Source organism: Sparus aurata, chromosome 22 (assembly GCF_900880675.1).
Source record: "Sparus aurata chromosome 22, fSpaAur1.1, whole genome shotgun sequence".
NCBI classification, from domain to species: domain Eukaryota; kingdom Metazoa; phylum Chordata; class Actinopteri; order Spariformes; family Sparidae; genus Sparus; species Sparus aurata.
Genome location: NC_044208.1, coordinates 10,136,444 through 10,162,379, shown reverse-complemented (window position 1 = coordinate 10,162,379; position 25,936 = coordinate 10,136,444). Strand labels below are relative to the sequence as shown.

The window sequence follows — 25,936 nt, the reverse complement described above, 5'->3', positions numbered from 1 at the left end:
CGCTTTTTTTTTTTTTCCTTTTTTTTTTTAATCAGCAAAAGTCAAAAAGGTCTGGTTGTGTGAGACTTAACCTCTGCTATCTAGCAACAATTGTGCACTGACATAAAATGACAACACACTAACTGTGTTGCTTGTCTTCTCTGTTTTTGCTTGTCTTGTCACACTTCTGTGCTGCCTGATGTAGAAGATTCTAGCGGTGTGCTCACGCCAGAGTCGGGGCCAATGCCGGGTGCAGATTCACTGCGAAAAAGCAAAACAAATTCAAATATATTCCATGAATGCAAGAGGATGATGTTTGGATTGCTTTGGTCTTTTGCTCTCAAACATACTCAAAAGTATGAGGCTTTCTCACCTCTCATTGGTCCAAAATGGTATTTATGTGTCACATTGTGCTCATACCAAGATTAGGCCAATGCCGGGTGCAGGATCGGGCCAAAAAAAAAGGGAAAACTTACAATTTAGTGTTGTTAATTTGAAGTCTGCCTTGGTCCAAAATGGTATTTGTACCAGGATCGGCAAAAAAAAAAAAATCCGTTTGGATTGCTTTTGTCTGTTCTCAAGTATTATTCTAACATTTTGGAGGGTTCTCACTCCTCATCGGTCAGCCACTACTGTGTGCAGGATCGGGGCAGTGCCATGTGCAGTATTGGGCTAATGTGGGAAATTGAAAGCAAAAAATAAAACAGAATTTGACGTTTAAAATATGACGCGTTCTCACTCGCCATTTGTCCAAAATGGTATCTGTGCACCGCTAAGACTCTCCGTTGTCCTTTAACTCCCACTCATTCCTAATGCAGGTGTTCAAACTAATCTCCACTCTGAGTGAAAGTTACTACAGCATCAGTTAAGTATTGTACGTGCTGCCGTATTGGGACTGAGGTTGGATATGGTTCAGAGACTTTAAAGGAAGGCTTCTTGTTATTATTAACTCACCACTTTGTGTTGTTTTCTGGGGGGTGGTAATGCTTTCTCTGGAGAATTTGAGAAAAATGACCAAGGTTCCACTTTCTCCCTTGTACAAATTAATATAAATAAATATATATATAAATATATATTATACATTTTACTCATTTTTGTCCAGTTTTTGTATATTACACTCATGTAAAGTTTGTTTTTAAAGAGGCATCGGAGCAGCTATTACAAGACAATATGAGTGACAGTGTTCATCTGGGAGAATTTTATGCATGTTATATTTTCTCTTTTTCTCTCTCTCTCTCTCTCTCTCTCTCTCTCGCTCTCTCCGTCTCTTTTAATACCCCCCGACCCCCCCTGTTCAGGTGTGTAACGTGACTATAAAGAAATCTACCTTTTCTTTGGAATGTTGTAGACAATCAGTCTCAGGCCGGGTCCAGTCCCTGTCGGGAGTGAGAGCCCTGTAGGCTGATAGACAAACAAAACTCATTTTTGTTTGACAATTTAAAAACTCTCTTTATTTGCATCTACTGGAAGTCTAAAATTTTTGGAGGTTTGTTCATTCATATGTTCGTGGCTGCTCAAGTTTACACACACACTTCTCTACTACACTCAAAACACAAACACCTCGTGCATTTGATCCCTCTGCTTTTTTTTTTTTTTTTTTTTTCCAAGGTGAGGATGCCAACCTTGAGGAAATGATGCTTTGACTAACAAATCTATAACATCTATGAATGTGGGAATGCAACACATTGCAATAAAAGCACCATTTGAAATGCAGCATGTTGTCTCTGTTCTTTTTTTACCCCGAAGTGATAAATGCTGTGTTTTTGTGAACATGTTTGCAGACGATGGTGTGGTTTACTTTGGACTCTATGGCAAGTTTAGTTCAAGAAGAGTGTCACTGCAGCACATCAAATCTTAGTTCAGATTCTTATCCAAACACTTCATCTTCACTTGTAGCATGGCAGGTTAATGACAATATTGTTTTAAATACAGTTTTGATTACAAATATATAAAAAGAAAAACAAGTTTATTACAATTTTGTTTTAGTTTTTTTTAAGTAACTTAAGTGATTTAACAGTAAATTAGTCTCCCAGAAAAACCTCAAATGTCCATTATTCTATTTGGATCATCTAAAAAAGTCCTTAGGGCCACTTGTGGGTTGTTGACCCAACCAGCCTTCATTTGGGTTGCTACAGCAGGTGAGCCCAGGTGTGAATTGTTAAGTTGTCTGGGGAGGGAACTCAGTACTGCATTGTAGGTGAGTGTTAAGTAATGTTGTAGACCACCTCCTCTGGAGGACTGAAAAAATCAGGATCTGGGATTGGTGTGCTAATAGTTTTTATTTCAGCACACAGAGTTGACTCTGGTCCCGAAACTATTCCTAAACTACACAGGGGTCTTCAAGAGGTAAGCAGGTTGAACATATCCTTCATTGAAGAAAAGTGGGAAAGCGAGGGAGTTTTTTGTATCATCATTGAAGGAGTGGGAAAACTTAAACGATAAGCCATGGAAATCAACCAACTCACTGTCTTGGGGGGGGGGGGAAAGCCATCACTAAAAAAATGGATAAGTCAAGGTCCACCCACTTTAGCAGACTAGTTTAATGTGATGCATGATATTTTTGTAATGGAAAAAAAAAACCATTTGCTTTGAGACTCAAGACGGACATATTTGATAGATGCTGGAAAGGAATAGTCTCATTGGTTTTTCTTCTGTTTTTTTTTAATTTGTATTGTTTAGTTTGGTAACACAACAAAAGTTCACAATTATAGAAGCTTTGTGTCTGCTGATTTTCCTCTCAAATACAAAGAAAATATATATTTTAAAAAAGAAAGAAAAGAAACTAAAGGCTTTTTGCAGTTCTTTTGGATCTTATGAAAATCAAACCCAGTAATACGTCAGTTATCAGTGATACATTTACAGTTATTATGCACGTTTTCTTATTTTAAAACAAGTCAGCTGCATTGCCTCCATGGCCTGTCATGTCGAAGAGGTCCAATCCTCCCATTATTTATTTATTTTTTTTTTACACAAAACTGAAAATATGAATACATTTATTTTACACTTGGCAGTTTTCAACTCTTCTTTTTCTTTTTTTAATTTACAGTATACAATTTTAATAAGAAAAATATCAATTGCAGTAGTTACATTCATAAAAAAAAATGTAACACAATTCTGCTCTGTAGCTGTACAAATAATGTTGGGTTGATCGTTGGCTCATCCAGAAACAGCCGACCGGAAATACTGTAAAAGGAGAAATAACTTGGACAAATATAATCTATATTTAACCTGCATATAACCAGAATATATCCTGCATGTTCAAACTATAATGTTATACGTATATAGATATATCAGCTATAATATTTTACCCAAAACAGCTAGTGAGATTTGTCGTCAAATAAGAAGTGTTATTGTTCTCGTGTTGACTCTCTGCCCGACCCTCTCCATCATTCTCATCACACATTTAGAGTTAATTCAGCATGGCGTTTGAACAATTTGCCTCCAGAGTCAGACGCCTGACTTGCAGCTCAGTGGCCTCATCAGAATGTGAAAAAAAACAACAAACAAACATGACAACAATGAAAAAACACTTGTAATTGAGTCTCTACATTTCCGTCTGGCAGATGATCTTGCTGTCTGCCTCCATGGCTTCCTTGTTGCTCAGGTAGGCGCCCTCCTCCACGGGCACTGTGGGATGCTTGTGTTCGTAGTACTCCACGATGGGGTAGGTGACGGCGGTCAGCAGCAGGACGGCCAGCAGGATGTAGAGTTTATACTCCAGGCATATGAAGGTGCTGTAGGCGAAGGCGATGACGAAACCAAGCGACTCCCACATGCGGTAGTTGGCGAACGCCGCCTCTTTGTCCCGGGGGAAGAGGATGCCATAAAGAGCTGCAGGAAAGTGAGCACAATCCAACATTTGTATCATATCTGATTATGTGATGATCTTAATAAGAAATTTAAAGGAGCCTAAAGTCTAAAATACTTAAACAACTATCATACTAATGACTCTGAGGATTCATGATATCCATGTCTTTGGGAGAACAAAGATGTTTCTCACCATTTGTCTGAGTTTGCCAGATAGCGTCAGACATTCCCCACAGAGCGGGAAACACGAAGAAGACGGGCAGCTCGTCAGGATTAGGCCTCCAGTACAAGAGAGCGATGATGCAGGCGAAGTTGCTCACGGCAGCTGAAAATGAACAGATGTGCAAATCAAGCGAATATCAGTGGGAATTTTGGGTATCTCTTTTTTGTCACTCCATAAATCAGAAAATACTGTCAACATCCATAAAAAAAACAATTTTCTCCCTGTTTGTAGGAATAAAATGTTATATAAATCAGATCAGACCATGAATGATATATGAACAAACCCCTTTGTTAAAACCTTCAGATTATAGATAGGAATAAAACTGGAAAGTTTGGTGTATCTACGTGAGAATGTATGAGAAAAAACTCATTTTGAGAAAACGGCCTTTAAAGAATTGTATTGTATAAGAAATCTATACACGTTAACTAGAAGCAAAATTATAGCCATTTTCAGTTTCAAGCAATTAGGGGAAACATGGCAGGCAAAAACATCGTTTTTTATGCACTGGTCAATTTTGAGATTTTGGATTATTTTGCTTCCATAACATGTCTTCTTTCAGACTAGTGGAAAGAAAACATCCAAAATACACATTTAGGTGTTCATTTTACTTCACTTTGTCTATTTCCTTCTATAGATTTCTTATACAATACATATCTTTAAAGGTCGTTTTCTCAAAATGAGTTTTTTCTCATACTCTTAGCCAAAAATTTCCACTTCAGTAGCACTTAGATACACCAAACGTCCCAGTTTTATTCCTATCTATAATCTGAAGGTTTTAACAGAGGGGTTCGTTCATATATCATTAATAGCCTGATTTATATAACATTTTATTCCTAAAAACAGGGCAAAAATCTTTTTTTTTTTTATGGCTGTTGGCAGTATTTTCTGATTTATGGAGTGATATAAAGAGATACCCAAAATTCCCTCAGTAAAAACCTTTGGCTATAATATGTCAACAAAATGAAACAAGAATTTTGAACCTGGCTTTATCCAATGTTTAGATTTATGTTCTGGAAATGTATGCAAATGAGCAGTATGCAAATGAGCACATATTTAATTAGATAATGCAGCATTTGCATATTTAAACATACAATTTCAGAAAACTCATAATACAAAAAATAATTGTCTTAATGTCAGTAATCAACTGGGGAAGTTTCATGGTGATATATATTAGTTAAACAATTCTCCCTATTCTTCACCTGTAGTGTCTCCCCTTAATTAGCTCATTATGCTAATTACTCAAATTGCCCAACATGCAAGTTTTAGCAACAAATCTTAATCTCATCTGCTTAAACCTATAGATGACATTTTAATAATAAAAGTTCATAGGAAACCACATTTTTGGGTTTAGTATGGGTCATATAGGGGTTTCCAGTAGACTATGAGTATACATGTCTTTTACATGCACATTATACTGTATCTATGAAAGCATTAAAAGAGATCTCACCCAGACAGAAGAGTGCAGCTCTGCCGGTGTACCGAGCGAGTCTCCCAAACAGGAAGGAGCAGACAGAGTTAGTGGCTGCGAAACACATCATCACAAAGCCAACGTAATGGATCCCCAAAGCACACGTCACGTAGTTCTGCACAGAAACACAAATCAGATTAATTGTTCATCGAATGCACAATAACGTGGTCCGCGTTTGGAGAGCTTGTCACCTTGGTGTACTCTCCGGAGAGGAAGCTCTGTTCGAAGCCGCTGTACATGGTGAGGGGGATGAGGGTCAGCAGCCTCCAGTCCTTCAGCAGTCTGAACGTGGCCAGAAAGGTGTGACAGAACGGCTCCCGGTTCCCACGAAACTGGCTGGCCTGCTCCCGGTCGATGTTGTCCAGAAACACTGCCACGATGAGCATGGCCAGCAAGCCCACGCCTGCCACACAACACAGGACATAGTCAGGTTCATTATATTTAGATTTTTTCGGGATTCCCTGACCCTGAAAATGTGGCAGTTAAAATCAACATTCCAGTTTATTCAGAAGCCGAGATATTACAAATGAAAGTTTTACGGCGGCCATTTTTAAAAATTCAATATGGCCGCCACATAGACATCTGTGCAAATGCAAACATTGATTTCCTGACTCCTTATACAATAACCTTTCCAAAAATGTATAGTTTAGCAAATCCCCCCAAAAATTCCCACAAAATGATAAAGTGAACCTGACTAACAGGACGAGAGACACGACACTGGTGTTAGGAAGCTGCAATAGTATTCTGGTGCTAGAGAGAGAGAGCAACTGGTTTCCTACAGACTGGGTTGTGATGACAAAGTAAATGGTGGTGTTACCGATGTAGCATCCAACGAGCGTCCACACGAGTTTCTGGGCAGGTCTGGAGGACGTGCTGTTGCTAGAGACCACGAGGCCGCAGTCAGCCGCTCCGCAGGTTTCCAACACCTCCTCTGGGATGTCAGCTGTCAAAACACAACAGTAATACTTCTTACTTTAATCAATACTACTCATCTGTGGAGAAAAAAAGTAAGCGAGTACATTTATTCGAGTACTGTACTTACTGTAAGTACAATTCTGAGTTACTTCTACTTTCATTTAATGCTACTTTATACTCCTGCTCCATTATATTTCAGGGGGACATTACTGTACTTTTTACTCCACTACACTTTTTGGTACCAGTAGTTACGGGTTACTGAAGATAAGAAGAATGTAAAATAAAGTTAATTGTTATACGGTGAATTAAACCACCTAACAATATAAAAACAATATGAGCTCTTCTGCAGTCAGCATCAATATTGAAATACATCCTACATGTTACTGCATCAGTAATAGACCTTAGCTCACTAGCTTAGTTAGCCAGGCAGCTAACGTGGCTTTCTGGTTGGCGCGGAAACTTCAGCAGATATCTCTGTAACACAACTTCATAATGTTAGAAGAGCTATATATTCAGATTCTGTTCATCATTTTTGTTAATTTTTAACTTCTTACATATTGTCCCTTTAATTGCCCTTTGCTGCTATAATAATGCAGATTTCCCGATTGTGGGAGGAATACAGGATTATCTTATCTTATCTTTTCTTTTCTTGTGCTATCTAAGATTTTAAATGCAACACTTTCACAGACTAAATCGTGGTATTTCTATTTCTACTGAAGTGAAGCATTTAGATTCTTTGTCCAGCTCTGCTTCTATCTACCAAGGAAATAAAGATGTGCTGTAGACAGATTATAGGTTTTTGGTCCAATGCTTTTACTTTTTATGCAGTGGCGGAGTCTGCCAGTGTTTCTTTGAAAATCACATTTATTGCCCTTTAAAGACATAAGCTTCCCACTGAATTCATGTTATTAACAGACTTCTCACATATGTATGTCCTTAAAGGATGATAAGCATTGTTATTGTTGAATTGTGTAAATGCCCTGAATGTAATGTGTGAATGGGTTGCAGAAAAATTGCAAATTTCAAATAATTAATATATGATATGATATTTCATAAACACGTGGCGCCTTTTTGGAACCCTCTCCAGTTTACATACTTTTAAAAAAAACATACGACATAATTCCATTTCTATCTAAACAGTCTGCCATAAAACAATACGGAAACAGTATTGTAATAAATAGCTGTTGTGTTGTCCTTCCAAGAAATGCACGACAACAAATGCCCGTCAACATCTAAGCTGATAAGCTGGAAAGCACTGACACCAATAAAGTGATAAACTGCAGTATCATGCAGCATCATCATCTCTGAGCACAGGAACAGTTACACCTTGCACGCCGATGGGTTTGTTTAGCACTGTAGGTGTCGGGGATCGGGAGAGATTCAAGACCAAAGTAGATCCACACAACGACCTCATTATGGTAAAAAAATAAAAAAACATAGAAATAAAAAAATGTGGAATGAGCTAAATGGCTTTCCCTTTGAGCTGTAAACACACTTGGCAGTGTTAAGTCTGAGTTCTCTGCAGTTCTTTTAACAGTGCACACACTCCAGTCTCAGCGGTCTTCCTACCTATACTGGTGTCCTGTCCGAAGATGAGCGACGACATGAGGTTCCCCCACACGCCCGACGACTGAAAGATGAAGAAGAAGATGCCAAAGTACTGGTTGATGACGTCAGAGCCCTTCTTGCCGTCTTTGCCGGCCTGCACGTTCCCGGAGATGGTCAGGTAGGTGCATTTAGCCGACCACAGAGGAGAGCCCCCCAAACCCAGGATCACTGAGGTGGGGATGAGGGTGTACCTGTGGGAGAGCACAGGAGGGTTTAGGTTTTTGATGCATTAGGCTACTAAAAGTCCAAATACACACTAATCTGCGCTGTTCTGCAAGCGCATCGCAGTAGTTCTAGTACCAGTGGTAGTGATGTAAGAATTTGCTGCTGCGTTTGTACAGTAATCCCAAGTGGCACTTATAAACTCCCAAAGTGATAGCTGATTCACTGATTAATTGAAAAACTTGGTTCTCTAATGTGCGGATTCACCGCTTGTTGCTGTGTTATGCCTCTTTTTAATCAAATATCTTTGAAAATATCATTTCTTTTTGGACAAAATAAGCAATTTGAAGATGTTGCTGCAGTGGATGTTTTGCTTCATTTTTCTTTTTGTGTAAAGATTGAGTTGGTTATTTTTCAAACTAAATCATCATTCAGTTCATTATTTGAAAATGAAAATAAGCGTCATTGTCACCCCACGCTGATTGTTTTCAAAAGTAATCAGTCAATTGTTATCAGTCAGTCAGTCAGTCCATAGACGGTCAAAAGATTGTGAAATTGTGACGTCTTCAGAATTTTCCTCATATCAACCAACAGTCTGAAACCCAAAAGACTGAAAGAAAAACACATTAAAGAAGCTGGAAACAGCAAACGTTTGACATTTTTGCTTGGAAAATGACTGAAACGAATAATCGATTGTCAAAAAAGTAATCATTAAAGCTGTAGTTACATTTAAACGAGACCCTACGGCAGTTGTTTTCAAAACTAAGATTTTAGTCTGGACTTCTGTCTTTTCACCTACTAATCGCTAAATCATCAGTTCAGTTCAGTTCAGTTCAGTTTACTTAATACCCGTGGGTAGATTTGTTGTGCAGCAGCAGGAGAGGGCGTCACACAAACATTGATGACAGGACATACAGAAGACGAGTTAACACACAGCACGAAACAGACATGGGTACTCTTCCTAAGTTCACTGAGCAGGATTAAAAGCAAATAAGATACGACAAAAGTGATGATACAAGGGACAATAAATAGGTTTAAAAACCATTTTCAATAAATCGAAATAAATAGATAAATAACAACAACAAGTCACAGGATAGACCTCAAAGTGCATTAGGACTTATTTAAAAGGGAAACAGCAGCAGGGACAAAGCTGTTCCTATAGCGTGTGGTCCTAGATCTTGGGACTATGAATCTCTGTCCAGATGGCAGGAGCTGGAACTCACTCGCAAGAGGATGGGAGACATCATTGGAGATGATGCTGGCTAGTCGCTGCAACTGTTTGGTAAACAGCGACTCCAGGCTCAGCTGTGTCTCTCCAATCAGCCGACCAGACCATTTGAGGATCTGGTTGAGCGAGTTCCTTTCTTTTAAGGGCAGGTATCCGAACCATGACACAAGTGAGAAAGCTAACACAGACTCAATAAAAGCATGGTAAAAGAGTGTCATCATGGTCCTATCAATATGGAAACGGGACAACTTCCTCAGACAAAACAGTCGCTGGTGTCCCTTCCTGCTCACAGCTTTGCAGTTCTCGAAATCATCGCTCACTGGGTTGGTTGTATTTATGATGGGAGCGGTATCTGTGATGGGAAGTTCTGATAGCATCCAAGCTCATCTTTGGTTCGGTTAAAATGCGGTTTAACGGGCGTTTCTGCAATGCTTTAACAATACACACAACTAGTCTGTTTTCTGGTTGTGACGTCCTCTGAAAAGTGTTTTTTACTCAGCCGGGATGCAGCTCGGTGAGAAAGCATGGGGCACCACTGCACTGTAGCTTAGCTTGTCTTATCGCCTGGGCGTCAGTTCACCCAGATTACAAAGAAACAAGTTCTCACCAATCCTCCTGGTGTTCAGCCACACAGACAGAACCAGATTTGGAAAAATCTGTCTTACAAAACAATAAAGATAAATGGGAATTTAATTTGTGGATCTCAAATTAGATTTCTATGATTTAACAGCACTTAAGTGGAGTCAAAAGCTAATTATTAGATGTGTACCGCCATGCTTCATATTTTATCCTGTTGCCCTTTTACCTCAGGAAGAAGTTTACCCTGACCCTAAACTTAACCCTGCATGAATGAGAGGTGAGACTTTTTTTGCAAACACTTCAGTGAAGGGGTTACGTTAAGTAGTTTAGTTTGTATTTTATTTTATTTTCTTAGTATTTATTTTGTAATGAAATGTTGTTATCCAACTCATTTGAGTCTTGGAAGTGAAAGCAGCAGAGGCAAACGTATTAAAAATGCACAAATATAATAATGAGTGAAAGCCACTGGGTTGATTACCATCCGGGGAAGAGATTTCCGACGGAGTAGGAGACGTAGCAGGCCATGCCCACCACAATGGTCCATTTGCAGCCCAGATTTTTGATCATGATGGGAGGCAGGAACATGGAGGAGACGATGATGGAGGCGTAGATGACACTCAGGGACGCCACCCCCATCCCCTGCTCTGCATTCAGACTGCTCTGCACAGACAGCGACAGGAATCCGTTAGATGAGAGCGGGCCTTGTTCGAGAAAAGTTTCAATTCCAAACAAACAACAGGCTTGAATATGAGTGGGTCTCTGCAGGAGGCCTACTGTTATAGATCGAGAATATTTTTTTATTCTGTCAAGGTTGGAAGTCAGATTGAAACATGTACGTTCGTATCATTGATTAATATGCCAGTAATGAAAAACCAAAACAGATTTCTGTTTATAAAACGAAGAAGTTCATGTAAGAGTCGCAGATTCAGCACATAAATATGGAAATATGGTGGAAGGAGATGACGGATCAGCTCTTATCGATAATTTCTAAACATATTTTAGTAGCTTATGTCGTATATCATACAGAGAAGAGTCTGACATCATGATTCATGAGATGAATGCATTATCACGATGAAAGTACTTTAATTACTAAAGGCTGAGATTCTTCCAGTTTGGCTGCAGCTAAAAAGGTCTTTTATCGAAAATTATCTTTTCGCAATGTTTTCGTTCAAGACACGTAGATTGTACAGTCGCATTTAGTTCATGACTGACCAGCGAGTAAGGCTGTAAATGGAGGACAAAAGCCATTTTTACTAGATGTCCGTCCATGAATCAACCCGTGAATAAATTCCTTAAAGCCCCCACAACACTGATTCAAGCTATTTCAAGATATTAGATTTTAATGAACAATTATTGCAGTTTTAAGCGCTAAAACTAATTTTCAAATATAATGACATTAAAGGGAGATTACTTCCAATTCATGGGTATATTAAAAAGCTCTTAATCTGGACAAAACCCATTAACTTTACAAATTAATATGTAAATTCTAAGCATTTCATTGAAAATTGTTTAATTACCTATAATAGTGACTCCTTCATTTAATCAATCAGACTTTATTTATAGAGCACTTCTCATACATTATAATGTAGAGAGTTAAAACAGCAGCAATTAAAAAAAAACAGGTTTAAGCAGAATAAAAAACAATAAAAAAATAGAATTCAGCTAAAAGCTGGCCTAAAAAGGAAGGTCTTAAGGTTACTCTTAAAAGTATCAACATTCTGCAGTGCCCTCAGGTCCTCTGGGAGGCTGTTCCACAAACGTGGACCCTGGTTCTGAAAGGCGGCCTCACCGTCAGTTTTTGTTCTCACTTTTGGAATAGTTAAAAGGCCGTGACCAGAACACCTGAGGGTTCTGGAGGGTTCATATGACAAAAGCAAATCTGATAAATAGGTTGGGCCAAGTGAAGTGTTTATAATAAACAATCATTCTGATTCTGATGATGATTCTGACTTTTATGTAACAAAAATAACAGATAAAGTCCTCCACCTACCTGTAGACTCTGCAGGCCTCCATACGCCGTGAACAGGGAAAGAAACCCGATGGACACCACCAACACATTCTTGAAGTTACGGCTGATCATGGCTGCCCCTCAAAAAGAACAAGGCCTTCAAAATAAAATTTTAAAAAAGAATATATATATGAAAAGAAAAACTTTAAACTGAAGCGCAGGTTTGTCGTTGGATTTATGTCTTCACACAGCAGCTGCAGAGTTTCTCTCTGCTGGGAATGACGGTCTGTGATTAAGTCATACTGGTCAAGTCAAACAGCTGAGAACAAAGTCCAGCCCACACACACACACACACACACACACACACACACACACACACACACACACACATATGATTTTTAGTGTTACATAGGGGATCCCTTATCATTCGACCTCTGGATTACCTCCCATAAGTTAAATTTGGACCTTATCAGGACATATATCAGACAACACCTTCCACCTTCCCCTCCCTCTCTTCTTTAAATCGTTGAAGACATTTTGACTGTGAACATCACAAACCTTCCTTCTTCTTCTTCAGTGTTTTTCTGCACAAGCTTCCATACATTTTAAGTGCAGTGGCACGGAGCAAAGGTTTACTGCGTGTCATCTTCTGATACCTCGCCTTTTTACGACGTGCGCCAGCTCATCGATTTTACAGCATGATTGCTTGTTGTGGTTTGAGGGATGTGACACAAACACGAGGACACTGTAGTCCACTCTCTGTTATCTCAGCTGCACTCAGGAAGAAACAACTGAGCACTCGGGCTGAAGCGTTTCTGTGTCCAGTGATGGTCTGAATGCTGCTTTAGAGTCTTTTCCATTAGGTGATTGGGTTCCATGTATGTTATCCTTAAGGATGTCAGTTCTGTCTGTTCCATCTACAGTTTCGCGCAAACATATTCGAGGGGTTAGTCATCTATCAGTATCACCTGTTAGGAAATAGGTTATGATAGATTAGGAAATTAAGTTATGATGAGACTAATCATGTCAGCCAATTATGTCAACCGGTCCATATCAGCACAGAGAAGCAGCATAGTTCCAGATAAATTATTTATCGGTGGACTTTATATTTATATTATTCAGCGTAACAGGAACAGTGATGTACGTGCTTTCCAGTCAGTGGTTATCTCAGCCAAGTTCATTACAAATTTATAATGCAGCTTTAAGAATGGTAGAGACTCAAAACCAGCTGTGAAAAGTTGCTTGTTAAGACAGGATTTCATATTGGTGAAAGCACAGGGGAGTTATGACCTCTTTGTATCAGTGAGGAAGCTGGTTAGAGTGAGGGCTACTGTGAAAAATCAAACGCTGTAGAACATATAGAAGTTTTAAAGTTATACAGTTTTTTTTTTTTGATATTTTGAAAAACTGCCACAAAAAAAAAAAGAAAAGGTGACAGGTCACACTTTATTGAAGATAGGAGATACTGCTTGATAGTTTCTGAAGAAACTCTGAATGCTTGGCTGTCATCTGAGTCATAATCTGCAGTTATCATAAAATGATAGCAGCTATGGTGACAACGTGTCGTGCACTGACAACATCTTGACTTTGGAACTGTTTACTTGGGGAATTCTAATGATCGTTTATATGGATTATCTAAAATAAACTGTCCAATTGATTGGGACTTTAAACAGTGTTGGACTTGACTTCCTGTCCACTGAGCAGACCTGATTTTACACATTTCTTTACATACAGAAACTGTGGAATTTAAATGAGAGGTGTCATTACAGTGTTGAGTTGTGGTTTTATCAGGTGCGTCTTTTTTTATAGACTTCTCCGCCCTGTTGTTAAGACAGAGGTTGGTGGGTCCGTTGAATTTTCTAAACTTCGTATGCAGCTGATTTGTCATAGCTGTTTCCTGCTGGTCTGGTTGCAAGTTGTGTTCTGTTAACCTTCTCTTAAAGGTAAAGTTTTACCCCCTCAAAAAAAAGAAATTCGGTCATTATCTACTCACCTCCATGCCGATGGAAAGTCGGGTGAAGATTCGTAGTCAGCAAAACATTTCTGAGTGTTGAGGCGAAACAAAGTGAAGGCGTTCTCTGAAACATCTAAAGACGATGGAGATTATTCAAAAGCAAAACATAAAAAAACATAAAAAATAGACGATCAAAGGAGTCAATACAAAGACACATACATCACAGTATATATACATGACATTACAGCGACTTTCTCCTTGATATACTGGGTCAGTGAATAATGATCAATAAGTCCAGACATGACAATTCCCAGTGTTGGGGAGACTTAAACTACATGTAGTTGAACTACGTAGCTTAACAACAATTTGCTGCAACTTGCTGGTAGTTAAACTACATTCATATTTTGTGCTACGTCAAGTAATTCAACTACTTTTTGGGTAATTTTTTGTAGTTTAACTACGCAATTTAGAAACCACAATTTTGGCTAATAACATGAAATATTTTTTTTTTAATAAAATATATAATGCAAATTTTATTGTATTTTTCTTTGATGACAAAGTGGATGAGATGGAAGCCTTTGTGAATCACCAGATAAGTCCCGACAAAATGCTTTCAAATCTCTACCCAAAATGTCCAAAGTGTTTGTGAAGTTCAACACTGTGTCCCAGCCAGTGCAGCATGTGAGCGGCTTTTTAGTGTTGGTTAAGTTGTTTTTAGTGCCAAACGGAACCGGCTGTCTGATAAAAACTTTGAGAGACTGCTCATGTGTCGTGTCAACAAACGATTCTGCCCCGGCATCTAGTTCCAGTGCATGGTGTTAGTGCCTCTGAAGTTCCTGTGATGTTGACCAAAAATGTCAGCTTTTGTTCTTTAAATAATAAAACTTGAGTTGATAGGCATATTTCTGCTGGCATGTGAATTTTTTGTAGGCTATTATATTTTGTTTCACATACACCATATATTGATTTATTTAATGCTGAGGTAAATGAGTATAATGAGTATACATAGTTGCTAAAGCTACTTTTTTAGCAGTAGTTTTACAAACTACATTTCTCCAGGGGCAGAAATGTAGTTTGTTCAAACTACTGCCAGGATGAACTACATGTAGTTTTACAAGCTACACTCGCAATGTAGCTTCCCCAACATTGTCAATTCCTTCGACTTATTTCTTTATCTGTAGGTGTGCTCCAGATTCAAATGCATCTGTGACTCTCTGTTTCCACGGAAGTTTTTCTTTGGCCAACAGAGGGAGCTGGAGTCCACAAATAAAGTCTAAAGACTTACAGATGAAGTATTACTGTAGAAAACCTAATCAACATTTGAAAGGCATGCTTTAGAGCAGGGATGACCACATTTTGCCCTCAAACAACAACAACACATGACTATTTAAGAAACACTCTTACCCCACAATAATACAATAGATAATAAAGAAAACAGTATTAACATCAATTCCTATATTTATTTTATTCATTTTTTAAAATGCGTGTTCAATAGATTTTGACAAAAAAAAGAAATTGTAAACCTTGTTGTGGGCCAACTTTGGGCTGTGGGCCCCAGTTTGGTCAGCCCTGCTTTAGAACATGTAGGTATGGGATGATAAACATTCAAGTAATTTATATTCATTATACTAATAAACTAAAAAACAAGGTTACAGAACATTTATACAGCTATTAAACTGCAAATATGCATGAACACGCAGTGCATCTTTTGAGTCTGCGTCAGCATGTGGTATTGCACACACGCGTACACAAATATATATACACACGTATATGTATATACATGTCTACATATTTATTACATATATATACACATTATATTTGTTTATCTTCCTGTTTGATATGTTAGTTTTAAACAATGGTCCCACAAGTTGCATGATATCAAAAACATCAGTTAACCTCATATAAGAGCCTAACCCTTTCAAACTCTGGTTAAGATTTAAATTATTTTATCATCTGACTCAGATTTAAAGTGTAACTTACTACCACGCCCATGTAATTACTGTGAATTATTAACTATTTAACCACAGAGGAAGGTGGAGGCCAACTGACTTTATAGCCTGTGGGTTTACCTATATGACACTTCAGTATGTTTCCTCCTGCAAAGTAACGCTCAGTTCACCTCTCTGAAGGTGCTCGTACTTTACATGAGTAATTCTGTGCTTTAAACTTCAACTACACAACATTTTGGAAGAAATACACAAGTTTTTACTCCAATAAAACTGATCTTTTACATGAAATAGATATACGATGAGCTTATGGAACATGATGCATTGTTAAAGATTAAACTCCTAAAGAGTTTATAAAGCAGTTTAAATGATCTCCACCTTGACCAGCTGCAACGCTTCATGCCAGAGTAGTGATATTCTGATAAACACTGTTGCAAAAAGTAAAAAGAGTCACACTTGAGTAAAAGTAAAGATATAGTGTTAGAATATTAGCTTAAAAAAAAGTTAAAGTCACGCATATGAACTGTACCCGAGAAACAGTCTCAAAGTATCTGATAAAGTCGAATGTAAATTTCCATACAAATATTTCCAAGTATGAATGAACTGTATACTGTAAGGGTCGATTATCTGACTGTGGATAAAATTAAATGCATTTAAAAAAAATACTGCTTTAGTTCTGATGCAGCAATCTGCAAAGTAACTTGTAACTTAAGTTATCAAATCAATGTAGTACAGTAAAAGTACTATATTAGCCTGCAGGTGTAGTGGAGTGGAAGTATCAAATAGCAGAAAATGTATTTACTAAAGTATAGTACTTTTAAAATTACATTATACTTAAATACATTACTTGAATAAGTGTACTTAGTTACATTCCATCACTGCTCATGTATGACTATTCTACATAATGGGTACTTTTACTTTTGAATTGATCTGATAATGCTTTTTTGCTTTTAGTTAGTATTAATGTTCTGCCACTAGGGGGCTCTCTATCAAAACAAAACAAAATACATCTGCAGAGTGTTGTCTGGAGGGCGGGATGGTGCAGGGAGGCATAGCTGCTGCACCTGCTCAGAGCCGTCTAGTGTTGTGAAGTAACACTTTGAGTCATGTCAGATTCTGATCTGATGAGACATTTACTGATGGCAGGAGAGCTCAGCAATGTAATGTTTTAACATTACATCACGTTAACTTAAGTCTTGTTCGCTGATTTCCATATGCTGAAAGGATACCGTCAGCTTGAGTAAACTTGTTTGAAACTTTGTTACAGTTAGGGTTGCCAACCGTCCCTTGAAAAACGGAATTGTCCCGTATTTAGAAACAAAGTTACGCATCCCGTATTGAGCTTAAAAGGGACCCGTATTTCCGTGAGAATCAAATGGTCTTTAAAATGTCAATGGAATCAATGAATGACAGGGTGTTTTATACCAAAATATACGGTAATCTTATTGCCAGCCCTCTCCTGCTCTGTGACCAATGAGCTGACAGCACACTCACACATTAGAATATCAATGCAGAATCCGGCTCTTGTCATTGGTCGAGATACTGTTGCTTGCAAGAAGATACTGGAAGACAAGAGACTGAGGCAACTGGCAAAACAATCCAGCATGGCTCACAACGACACAGGTACACAGGACACTGCAGACAGTACGCCTTCCACCATGAGCAGTAACGTTACACCCCCGAGAAAAAAAAGAAAATGCTGCAAAAATACAGACTCGAATGGGAAAAAGAAAACTTGGCTGGAAAAAGTGTAGATATTGTCTGCCGGCACACTTTTTCTGTAGCCCATGGTGAACTGTTTGACGTGAAACAGCTTCTAGTGGTCGACACATTAAACACGTGAGGGACAACCAGGTGGACCCTTGACCGGATTGTTGTCCACCAGGCAACACCAGAAGCAGATATGGTATGTAGAAAAAATAATATATATATATATATATATATATATATATATATATATATATATATATATATATATATATATATATATATGTATATATATACAACCTTACACATCTCAGTTAAAACAGTTCATAGATGGATGTGACGTGCATAATTTATACTGCACTGGCAACCCTAGTTACAGTGCACAACTCGAAACAACAACAACAACAACAAAATGTATAATGAAGGTTGATCCTTTCTTGACATTTTAATGCAACATTAATACACACTGAAGACTTTTTACATTGTTATCTGCCACTGTTACTCAAGAAGAGGGCGTGAAGACGTATCGTCTCCGGCAAATGTAAATAACATGACTGAGATGACATCTTTTAACCAGATAAAGCATAAAACTTTAAGATAACAGGGCTGTTCTCCATCCATTCTCCTTGACTTGAAGTGTTGAGACTGTGCAGCTTCCCCCAGCATCATCCTGTAAGAATCCCCATCAGTAATTTCTGTTGAGAAATATCCTGCCATAAGGTGAAGAGTATGTTCCAGAGCTGCCCACACATACGCCCAGCAGAAGATTTAGATGTCTGTTGTACATAAAGAGCGGCGCTATCTCTGCCCTATTCAACTGCACACACACACCAGCACAGACTTCTCACCTCATTGGGAGTCTTTTACAGTTTACCCTCCAATCCACAGCTGCCTCTTATAAATCACCTGAAGAAACAGCTATTTAAAGGTTCATTCTTCCATAGATATTTATTTCTTTACCATCTGCCTTTTCGTCACAGCGCTCTGCAGCTCCTTGCCGCTTGCACCCTCATTTTTTTTTTCTCCCTCTATCTCTGTCTCCCACACCGTCAACTGTGTCTTTACGCTTTAATTTTCAGGTTGTGTTACGCCGCATGTGAATCTTCTTCTTGCCACCGGCTGCCGTCTCTGCCAAGTTTAAACTAGTATTTCCAGCAGCACTTTCTCATAAAAAGAAACCAGGGTGACGACAGGAAAATAATAAATTGGAGGGTTTCGGTTAGGTTTAGGAAAAGATCATGGTTCAGGTTAAAGTAACATGCTTTCGTGAGATTAAAGACACACTATGTCGTTTTTTGGAGAAGAAATTCAAACTCAGAATTTGAATATTTAAAATATTAATGAGGTTACAATACAAACTCAGAAATATATATATTTTTTTCCATAACTGGATAAACAAGCTGTTCTCGGAGGAAAATAACGTCCCCTGAACACTGCTTGAAGCTAGAAAGGAGGCAGGGTCCGCCACATATAAACAAAGTAAAACAGTATGAAATTGTGTTATCCTTTCACGTTAGTTTGTTTGTTTAGGCATGAAAAATCGCAACATAGGTTTCAGTTTTCAGTTTCTGTCTCTTCACAACGCTGTGGTTATGATCAGGTTAGGTCTAGGCACCATAACCTCCCGGTTAGGGATGGGAAAACATGATGGTTTGGCTTTAATTACCTGTTTTGGTTGCTATAAATATGTCTGGAAATTGCCCCGAGGTTTCATTAAGAGTATCCAGTGTTTTGAGACTTACAAATGCCTGAAACTCCTGCCTATCTTCCCATAAGAAAAAAACAAAACATTGCACTGTTGAAAAATATCTGTGATGGAATAGATGCGTGAGGAGTGACAGGATCAGACCCAATACTGAATAAAAGACTGATCTCAGATCCTGGTCTCAGTAATGACAGCATTGTGATTCTTAATCACCAAGAGGAATTAATAATGTGTTACTGTAAAACCCTTTAGACTTCGACACAGAAGGTGAGGTTAGAGGTGATGTATGTACCGCTGTGTGAGTGTTCAGCATTCCTGTAAAGCGACTGAGAAAGTCAAACTGACAACAACAGACAGCTGACTGCAGCTATACAGTCACACAGCAAAACACACATCTCATTGGTTGGTTTAACTATAGTTTACTGCTGCCTTACCGTCTTACACACACACACACACACACACACACACGCACACACACTTTGTCGGACCCTGAGGTAGAGAATTACAGGTATTAGAGTGGCAGACAGACAGGTATGTCTGCTCTGCTTCAGATATGAAGTCAAAGCTCTGTGAGCAGACCAGCTTAGGGCACTTTAATAATACACATTGCAGTGTGTGTGTGTGTGTGTGTGTGTTTTTTGTGTGTTTGTGTGGGTGTGTGTGAGTGAGAGAGAGAAAGAGAGAGAGAGAGAGAGAGTGTGTGTGTGTGTGTAAGCCACTAGAGGACTCTGTTACACACAAACTAAAGAGAAGTGTTTCATTATTAATCATTAACTGTCTCCTGGTTAATACCATAACATGTTGTTCTCATGTATCACTGTACAGGAATTTAAAACATTCAGTCTACTGGTACAAACATTTAAAAACGTCTTCATGGAGCCAATGTGTTCACAGCATCTTGGAAGTGGAATTACTCAGTATTTCTTTGTGATCACGAGCAGCAATGTTTGATGGGAGGGTAAAAACCAAGAGCAATGGCATTAACTCATATTTTTAAACTAATTCTTACCTAAAGATTGTGATTGAGATTTAGACTGAATTTAAATCTAAGAATTTATTTTGATATATCCACCTCTGAAGCCCAAAAAATGGAGGTGGATGGATTTGACGAAATTTAGCTGCTAGTACTTTTTACAGTTTAATGTATGTAGTATTTCGACAATGATACCATGGTATTGGTAAAAGGTTAAATATGTGATATTTTTAACATACCAGCCCAAAAAACGATGTATACTCTACTCTTGATGTACAAGAGTATAGAGGAGTAATGGGATCCTGAACAGAGAATGACATCACACTCTCTCTGTCTGTGTTATAATCTGAGTTTCTCTGGTCTCTGTTTTGGTAGCCAGGATTACTTTTTATTTTGCTGCCTGATGAGAATCTTTCTCATATTACACTGGCGCACTGAAATATGTTTCTGAAAACATTTTTTGCAAGAATTAGGCTATGCAGTGGGTATGCTTTCACCTGGTTCGTTTGTCGGCTAGTTGGTTGGCTTGTCAGCAGATTATACAATAATACAGAACTACTTTCCACTAAAGTTGGATGGAGGATAGGTCTCGGCCCAGAAAAGGCCCAGTTAAATTTTGGTGCGGTCCAGATAAATGGATGGATAATCAATAGATTTTGATGAAAAATATCTGGTGGCTGGTATCTACAAGTGAATACAATTTGAAGTGAATCCTTGATTTAGTGATCTTAAAGGTGCACTATGTAGTTTTGGCAAAGAAATGTCTAAATCAGAAGAAAAAGATCTTCACTGACTGATTTATTTTATGCCCACACAAACAAAATGACTGATTGAAGTTAATAAACAAACTGACCTTAAAGGACAACACAGTTTAATCTTTGTTTATCAGTGGCAGACCCCGCCACCTACTAGCTTCAAAAACAGTGTTTTATTTTCCTCTGAGAACAGCTTGTTTATCAGTTATGGAAAAATATGTATTCATGACTTTGTATTATTACCTTATTCATATTGTAAATATAAAAATTTTGAGTTTGAATTTCTTCTTCAAAACTACATAATACCCCTTTAAATTACAGCTAAGCCATTTTAGAGTTTAAATTGGACTAGGCTGGATAGACTGCGTTGGTCTGTGGGGTCAGTGCTGCTCTAGTTTTACATATTGATCTGAGTTTTGTGATCGGGGCGTGTTCAGATGCTGCTTTCTTGTTTTCACACAACTTTATCGAGTGAATGTTGCACGTGAGCTGCTGGTGCTTCAGTGTGTTGATATCGATTTGGAGAATATGAATTGATTATTGACCATTAATTAAGTTATAAATGTTGATCAATTAAATGTATGTCATTACTATTCATCAGTAATCCCCGGAGCGCCACACCTGGAGTCAGGGATTGACATTCAAATGATATGCTTTTAGTCTCAAGACCTCAAGTTTATCAAGACTAGTTTATTGTTCAGAAATACAAAGTTAGTCCCCTTGTTTAATGTAGCTCTAAAAGCTACAGTTTAACGTTAAGGAATGTGAACTATCTGAAGTGCTAAGTGTTCATACCGCGGCCGTGTTGTTCCTGCAAAGCACTTCAAAGACATCAGCTGCCAATCAAACTCTGTGTCTACTGAGGCTCATTTTTTCCAGGAATGTTTCGGTTCGAGTGTCTCTCTGCAGGCGGGGCCTTGTCTCAGTCCGTCCGTTGAGCGTTTAACACAGCAAATGATTTGGATATACATTAAATCCCCACTGTGTTATGGCTGGAAGATACATTTTACCATAAATCATAAATATGCTGCAGATTCAGACTCAAAGCCCTTGCAAAAAATTGGAAAATAAGGAGAAGATTTGGGGGCTTTCAATCTCTTTTGATGGTCTCTGGTAAAGTGTGACTAATGCCTGGTAAAGGCCGGTGAGTGCTGTGCAGGAAGAATTCATTACTCCAGATTGAGCTGGGTCACACTCTCTAATCCCACATCGCTACCTGACGGACTGCTACAGAGTCATGGGAAAAAACTCTCTCACACGCACTCACACAGTTTCTCACACACACACACACACACACACACACACACACGCTTTCGTCCTCCCTCTCGCTCTCTTTTCTCACCCAATCCTCCGGCTCTCTCGCCCCAAATCCCTCCTGGAATCTCAGACCTGTGTGTGAACCAGACTGCGCTCTGACTGATATGAGTTTTTTAAAGTCTGAGACCGATACTGATCCCGCCGGATTGAAGACACTGACAGCCTCCAGATCTTTAAATCTGACAGCTTTTATGACAAATAAGTTGGAAGTATCCAGTGTTCCTCTCTGATTTTCTTCCAGTCGGCGCAGGAAACGCCTCTGGAGCAAAGATGGTCATCGTTAAACATCTGAGCAACAGATCTACAGCAGATGATGATTATTAGAATCAGCTGAGGTTAAAGGCTTTCCTTGGACAACCAATAAGTATGTAATCAATCAAACTGCATCATGTGCATCATATCAGGGGTGGAGCACACTCACCAAAGACAACATCTGATTTTAATAAGCCAGGATTACTCAAAGTCAATTCTTCTAAGCCATAAATAATAAAGAGATCAAGCCGACCAGACAGACAAAAACATTGTTTGTAATCAGTAATTAGTTTTTGATTATTGGACAGTGATGTAACTGGGTGTAGCCGACAATGGTCAATTATTATTAACAATAATATGTTTTGATTTCTTTCCTCCTGAACGCAGACGACAAACAAAGTTCTGGTCAGTTTCTCCTGAATATGCTTTGACTCAACACCTGATTATGATTTTTCTAATTTGCTCCAAATGTGCAACTGGCAACTGAGAAGTTTTATCTTTAACATATTAATAGTAAATGTTGATTGCACAGACAGCGATAGAACAATCAGCTTTTAGATTTAGGTTCCCCCCAAACTTTGCTTTCTCTGTGCAGTTTTGTCTGTCACCATGTACAAAATCTGACTGACGCAGGCCACACCGGTTTGGACCTGTGTTGAACTTTTTTTTTTTTATTACCATTAATTCACTTTTTTTTTGCCTCCTTTGCCACAAATTGCATCCAATCGTCACCACATTTGGTACATATCATAATCAGATGAGCCCAGACAAAACGCCTGTGTTCATTTTTTCCTGTCGTTTCTGCATCGCTTGGCTGTAATTGGTTGTCAAACTTTTTTAATTTGATCTCGCTGTATCACAGAAGCAGTGCATACCATAAAACAAGTGCCACGGTGTGAGATGATAACACGGTGTTTTGTCGTAAAAGAAACTGTCATTTGTTGTTAAAATGAAATGATTTTGGAGTTTGATTATAACAACAAAAAATGTCAATAGAATATTTTGATATAACCTAAAAGGCAGTGGGCACTAAATTCTGTTCTATATTGTAGCCTATATAGTGGTCGGAGAGCGAGAGTATCATAGAGACACTGCTGCCTGTACTGTTCTTATAACCTTCCTATAATATTGTTATGATCATTCAGCCATGACTGTACTGTTGAAAATACACCCCAAGACCAAACTCAAGTATTTAAGACTATGGATATCATTTTTTTTTTCAAAGTCTCACTTTACAGCACATGAATGTAACAACACCATCACTAACAACACAATGACCCAACAACAAGCGTTATCTGACGTGCCCATATGGCTGTTAGCAGTTTCACATGATCGATAGCTTACCTGTGCATCAAACGTCATTCCAGCTCTACGTCAGCAATTTTCCAGTCTCTGGTCCATTTCCCTCCACATATAACATTCTGCAGCGATTTGGTCACTTTGGAATTGAAGTCGCTGGGCCCAGTGAAGAGAGAATGAGGGGTTCATCAAAAGGGGGGTAAGTTTGGCTGTGGACTGATTTTCCCACCAAGTACAAAGACTGTCTTTATAAAAAAATAGAGACAGAGAGGTGGCCGACACTGTTCCACACATCGCGGCCTTTGAATGAAAATTTTGAGCAAATCCACCTTTTCAAAACAAGACAAATGTTTTGACAGTGAATCCAGAACTTCACATTTAGGAAGCTGAGATATTTGCAGCACCGCAGTTCATGCACTTATGAGCCGAGGTGGTTTTGACGCTTCAGGCGAGCTCTCAGAGGGAAATGTGTCAAGCATGACTGGGTGTGTCTGACTAACGCTGCCAGTATGTCAAGAGTTTGTTTACAATCTGTATTAGCTTATCGTCTTCAAAAGTGCATTCTTAGCAAGGGAAGAATGAAGAGAGAGAGACCTGAGGTGAAGTCAAAGGGTAAAGGTCGTAGTTTGGGGGGGGGGGGGACCAGCAGAGGCACAGACAGTTTAGACATCACTGATTTCCTTCCAACTGAAACAATGAACCAGACAGTCATCTCTGCCTTATCTCAGCAAAACCTTTTTTTTTCTTTTAGCTTTTCTGTATAATTCCAGAATTGTGATGTTGTTAGGCCAGACGATGCTACTTCATGCTAAGCTAAGCTAATTGCCCCCAGCCTCCAGCCCCGTAACGACATTTGGATGGTAGCGTTCTTTTTATTTGATGCTCCAAATGAAAGGCAAAGAAAGACATTTGCCTAAATGTTGAACTGTTTCTTCCTTTTGAGGCTCAGTTGCTCCAGTATGTTTTCTCTGGAGGATGAGAGGGTTGCCTCGGTGTGAGCGCAGAGAGGAAAAGCTCTGACTGTTGTTTGTGCCAGTGTGCTAAACAGGAAGTATGGATTTGCTCCGGTCGTTAGGACCCCCCACTCATTCGAGGGTTCCAGTTTGCTTAATTAAATAATCGCTGATCTATAACATGCCTGATGTCCAAGTGAAGCTCTAACAAACAAACCCAACTACATAAAATCGTTGTTTCTAGATATTATTGCTTACAGTTGAGAGCCTCATTTGAAATGTTTTCATCTTCGTTTTCCAAGTATAAAACCAGACTCACTTAAAGAAACAGGATACTTGTACAAAGGAATAACCTTTTCAAAGATTTCATGACGTGTTGAAATACGCATCGGTCTGAATCAGATCTGCCAACCACACAGCAGCTGCTCACAACCTTAATGCCCACAGCGGGCAGGGAAACCAGCCCTGTGCTTTTAGCAGCGGGTGTCTGTGGCGAGCTTCACTTTTAGCTCACAGCCTCTCACACTGTATTTAGGTGTCAGCCTCTGCCAGCCGCGCTGACACGTGTGGGTACTTGAGCAGTTAGCCGTCATTAGCGGTTTCAGTATTTTCTGCAGCTTAAACAGAGATGAGCTCATCTCTCTGTCGCTGCCGTTTGGCTGGGAGCTCGCGTTCTCCTCGCCAGCACGCGGATGTTTGAGAGTGTAGTTTGATGTGTCAAGTATGTGGAAGTTACACCTTATTTTTAACTCTTTCAGTTTTCTTCGAGTCATTTAATAGTGAAGTGTTACACATTTTGAGAAGCAAGTGTTTGGCATTTTTCTTGAGAATTTAAATCATTAGCAACTGGCATCAGATGAGCATCTGTTTAATTGGCCAGTCAATACATTTACCTATCTTTTCAGCATAATACATCCATTATGGATTTTGTTGACTGTGATACATTACAAGGATTTTAATTGCAGTTGGATGAAATTAATGGAGGCAATAGTAACACTAAAGGCTGAAATGTAGCTCTGATGTCGACTAGCTTAGTTCTAAAACCCCCCACTGTTATTTCTTGTCTATACTTGTTCTGTCACATAGTTAACCAGCCTTCCTCACTAATTTGAGAAAGAAATATTATAGTAATATCTAATATGTACCTTTTTTTAACCC

The 25,936-nt window shown here is 38.8% G+C and overlaps 1 protein-coding gene across 4 annotated transcripts in view; it reads right to left on the bottom strand.

Moving 5' to 3' along the window:
* unc93a (unc-93 homolog A) overlaps positions 1-24,020 on the bottom strand; it is a 25,552-nt gene extending 1,532 nt beyond the window's left edge. Inside the window, exons 1-10 of one of the 4 annotated variants that reach the window (XM_030405505.1) lie at positions 23,871-24,020; positions 13,911-14,004; positions 11,960-12,051; positions 10,448-10,629; positions 7,962-8,191; positions 6,295-6,420; positions 5,669-5,880; positions 5,457-5,592; positions 3,980-4,111; positions 1-3,810 (exon numbers count right to left, since the gene is read on the bottom strand). The exon at positions 1-3,810 is cut by the window's left edge and continues 1,532 nt beyond it. In XM_030405505.1, the coding sequence (XP_030261365.1) occupies positions 3,524-3,810; positions 3,980-4,111; positions 5,457-5,592; positions 5,669-5,880; positions 6,295-6,420; positions 7,962-8,191; positions 10,448-10,629; positions 11,960-12,051; positions 13,911-14,004; positions 23,871-23,888 (1,509 nt within the window). In that variant the 5' untranslated portion in view covers positions 23,889-24,020 and the 3' untranslated portion in view covers positions 1-3,523. Of the gene's footprint in view, positions 3,811-3,979; positions 4,112-5,456; positions 5,593-5,668; positions 5,881-6,294; positions 6,421-7,961; positions 8,192-10,447; positions 10,630-11,959; positions 13,874-13,910; positions 14,005-23,870 lie in introns of those variants that run through there. The other 3 variants (XM_030405506.1, XM_030405507.1, XM_030405508.1) reach the window with 3 other exon arrangements.
* Positions 24,021-25,936: the final 1,916 nt, after the last annotated feature.